This window comes from Triticum aestivum, chromosome 2D (genome assembly GCF_018294505.1).
Source record: "Triticum aestivum cultivar Chinese Spring chromosome 2D, IWGSC CS RefSeq v2.1, whole genome shotgun sequence".
In the NCBI taxonomy this organism is placed as follows: Eukaryota; Viridiplantae; Streptophyta; class Magnoliopsida; order Poales; family Poaceae; genus Triticum; species Triticum aestivum.
The window spans coordinates 90,595,026-90,598,577 of NC_057799.1; the positions used below are offsets into that span (position 1 = coordinate 90,595,026).

The 3,552-nt window shown below is 45.0% G+C and overlaps 1 protein-coding gene across 1 annotated transcript in view; it reads right to left on the reverse strand.

The window, feature by feature from the left end:
* The window catches only part of LOC123051860 (probable cytochrome P450 313a4), a 5,121-nt gene extending 2,326 nt beyond the window's left edge, over nt 1-2,795 (reverse strand). The window contains exons 1-3 of the mRNA XM_044474848.1: nt 2,402-2,795; nt 928-1,127; nt 135-776 (exon numbers count right to left, since the gene is read on the reverse strand). Of these exons, the coding sequence (XP_044330783.1) occupies nt 135-776; nt 928-1,127; nt 2,402-2,708 (1,149 nt within the window). The 5' untranslated portion in view covers nt 2,709-2,795. The remainder of the gene's footprint in view (nt 1-134; nt 777-927; nt 1,128-2,401) is intronic.
* Nucleotides 2,796-3,552: the final 757 nt, after the last annotated feature.

Sequence of the window (3,552 nt, forward strand, 5' to 3'; positions counted from 1 at the left end):
GTAACCATATGACCTGTTTAGAACATATATGTTCATTTCATCGTACGAACAAGAAGGCGGTAAAAAGCACCAGTGTTAACATCAGACAAAGAGCGACCTGGACAACTTGCAACAGAGAAAATAAAAACATGTACCTGGTCTTTCAGCTTTGGATACAAGACAAGTCTCATCAAAATGTTGCAGAGCAAGTTAGCAGATGTGGAAATTCCATGCAGCATCAAACCCACGATATTCCCACATATTTCTTCTTCTGAACTGAGAGGCCCTTGCACAGCCCCACCGAAACCACGACCTGATATCATCCCATCTAGCAGAGAAGTACATCTAACTGGATCTTTTACCAACCCTTCACTTATCTTACAGGAGCTCAGATTGTTATGTCTAAGTGCACCATTTTGGTTTATGGATTTTCTGATGATGCTTTCTGTTAAGATCTTCAGCTTAGCGCATAGGGTCCGGTACCTCCTATAACCAGGTTTCCAAAATGGGGGAACCGCATACGAAGCCCAGAAGCAGCCGTCCTTTGCAACAACCATCAGAAGCTCCTCATATGCTGCAGCATCAGACCAATCAAACAAGACATCGCCAAAAAGAGCTGCACCGATGATGTTAAATGCCATGTGTTGGGAAAATGATCTACAGTCCAGAGAATCCATGTCCTTAGTAGAGTCGGTTCTATGAAGAACAGCTTCAATGATCTTGAAAGAACTTTCACTGGCAACGACGTTAAGTTTTTCATTCAAGAATACGTTTAGTGATTCCCTGGTACTTTTGACCTGAAAAGAAGGACAAGAGCATCAAAAGAAGTAAACACAAGATCAAAGTAATAATGATATGTACCATCTACCAATTATAACTAGCATAGTAACACATATGGCAAGACAAAAGAAAGCGTAATACTACAGACATCCTCATCAACAACAATACCTTTTCGAATGAGGAAATGAATAGGCCAAGTCTTCCACAAGCTAAATTATATGTCCTCCCAGTCAGTGGTAACTTATCTTCAGCTTTTGTTAGCATCTCTTTGATTAGGGAAGCATCTTTAACTGAGACAAGTAGTTCAGATGGTCCTAACCACAATCGAACAATTGGTCCAAAACTGCCATGCAATTTTGATAGATAGCCTGCAAATAAAGCAAGTCGAAGGAACATTTGATCAGAAGTCAAGCGATAAAATAATGAAGCGCAAAGGGGAAATGTGCTGTAATAAATCTGCTACAATGCACAGCCATTGTGTGTGAAACTCTAAAACGGACTACTATCTTTTTTTAGAGATAGAACCGACTACTATTTTTTTTGTATAGATAAAACAAACTATTATCTATACAAAACATTTGATGGACCATGTGCTTTAGCCTTGAATAATATGGGTCCTACAGAGTTGAGCTGGGCTAGCTTATGCCGCTCCAAATTTATGCACATGCTAACCAACCCTGAAAAGATAAGGAATGCAATAGCCATAAATATAGGATTGCATGGGACGGGAAAGGACAATTCAACAACAAAAAAGTGACTTGTACCAGCTGCCTACAATGTTTAATATTACAATGCACGACAGCAGGTCTTGTTCTTAGACAGTTCTTCTGCGAAAACCGAAAAGTACCCATTTCAAGGACAATTATAATACATAGCGAAGTATACTAACGTGATGACTTTTCATGCTTGTATATAACTTAGCAAAGTAACTTGACTTCCTCTTCCGGCAAAAGTGCCACAATTGCCGTACATTCTATGTAGTAGTCATGTATCATTAATTCACTGCCCTTTTTATTTGATTGATGACTTTGCGATTTTTCATTTTGCACAAAGTTGTGGACTGATGCTTAAATAATGCATTTAGCTAGTATAATCAAAATTGAGCATCCAATATCTACCTGATCACCGCATAATCAGCAAACCTTTTTCAAATTAAGGTCAACTGTGCTATTCATTCATTCCCTGGGTGTACCTAGCGGCTAGTGCTGACAATGTATCAATCATCTCCAGTTCTTAACACTAGTTTTAAAGGTAAATAACCAAATACCGTTGCCAGCAAACAGAGCTGCAATCAACCAACTGCCTTAACGACCTCGAACAATCAAATTGATATGCCCAGATCAACACCTCGGCTAAAGCAAATCTGAACATTACGTGTGCCAAGGAGGCGTAACCAAATCTGGATCAAACTGCAGCAATCGCATACAGCTCCCAATTGAACAGTGGCACTCGAGCATCGAAACAAGGCCATGCCGAAGATCCTAGAACGTGGAGGGGGCGAGCTCGCGCGAAATCCAGCCCAGTTCCCACCCACCGGAGCCACCACCAATCCAATAGTATAATACAATCAAACGCAACCACCAAAATCATAGTTACGCAAACTGGGGGAGGGGAAGGATGCGGAGGGGCGCGGTGAGCCTACCGGTGATGTCGCCGCCGGCGCGGCAGACGGCGGCGAGGCCGGGGTCGGCGAGGAGGGCGGGTGGGCCGGGAAGGCGGGAGCCGAGGGCCCAGAGGTGGAGGAGAGCGGCGATGCGGCGGAGCAGGACCCACGTGACGGCGAGGAGCCCCAGCCAGAGCATCGCGTTGGTGCCGCGCCGGGCGTAGTCGCGGAGGAAGGCGCGGCCGCCGCACGCCGGCCAGGACGGGGAGTAGGAGCCGCCGCCGCCGCCGGTGAGGAGCGCGCCCAGGAGGGTGTACGGCACGGCGGCGGCGCAGGAGGGGACCATGGCCGCGAGCTCGAGCTCCGCCTCTGATGTCCTCTATGAGAAGAGGGAAAATGGAATGGAACGTTCGCCTACGGCTGCTCTAGTACTGTAGAAGGGAAAGATCTGCAGGCCGCTCGAGGGTTGAGGCGCGAGGCAGGCTGGTTGTTTTATGTTCAGGTCCATCTGTATACTGAAAATTGGAAATGTAGGCCTTATGATGGACTTTGGAAAGGTTTTCTTTTCTCTAAGGCTGTGTTCTTGACATTGCACAGGGGTTTTGATAATCTTATTTGCTCAACCAATTTTTACCCTTTTATTAATGGCATGTAATAGGTGTTGCGCGGGTAGAGGCTGCGCTCCGCCGCCTACGTGGCCGTCCAATTGACTTAGATATTGTTTTCGACATGCCTGACCATTGCAATAAGAATATGTTGTCTACATACACAACACCTTCACAAATATGTTGTTCTCACGGTGTGTTGATAGAGCATGCAAAAGTGTTGCAATAATTCAAACATGCCTCTGCAAACTTTTTCTTTATTTGTGTCATAGCAAATTGCTAAGAAAATACACGTAAAAGAATGCTAACATTTTAGCGCATCAATGTTGCACGGAAACTGCCCTATTTTTTTTTTAGAAAAGGAGGATGACCCCCGGCCTCTGCATCTGGAAGATGCATACGACCACTTTATTGATTATTCTCGAGGACCTTACAAAGTGTTACAACAATATGCCTGAATCCACCATCTAGGCAACATATGCCGCTACTCCTATCCATACGATGAAGGGGTGCTAGCTGGGCCACTACCCAGACCACTCACCTAAACCTAACATCAAAAGCCGGAATCCCCAGCCTAGCCACATA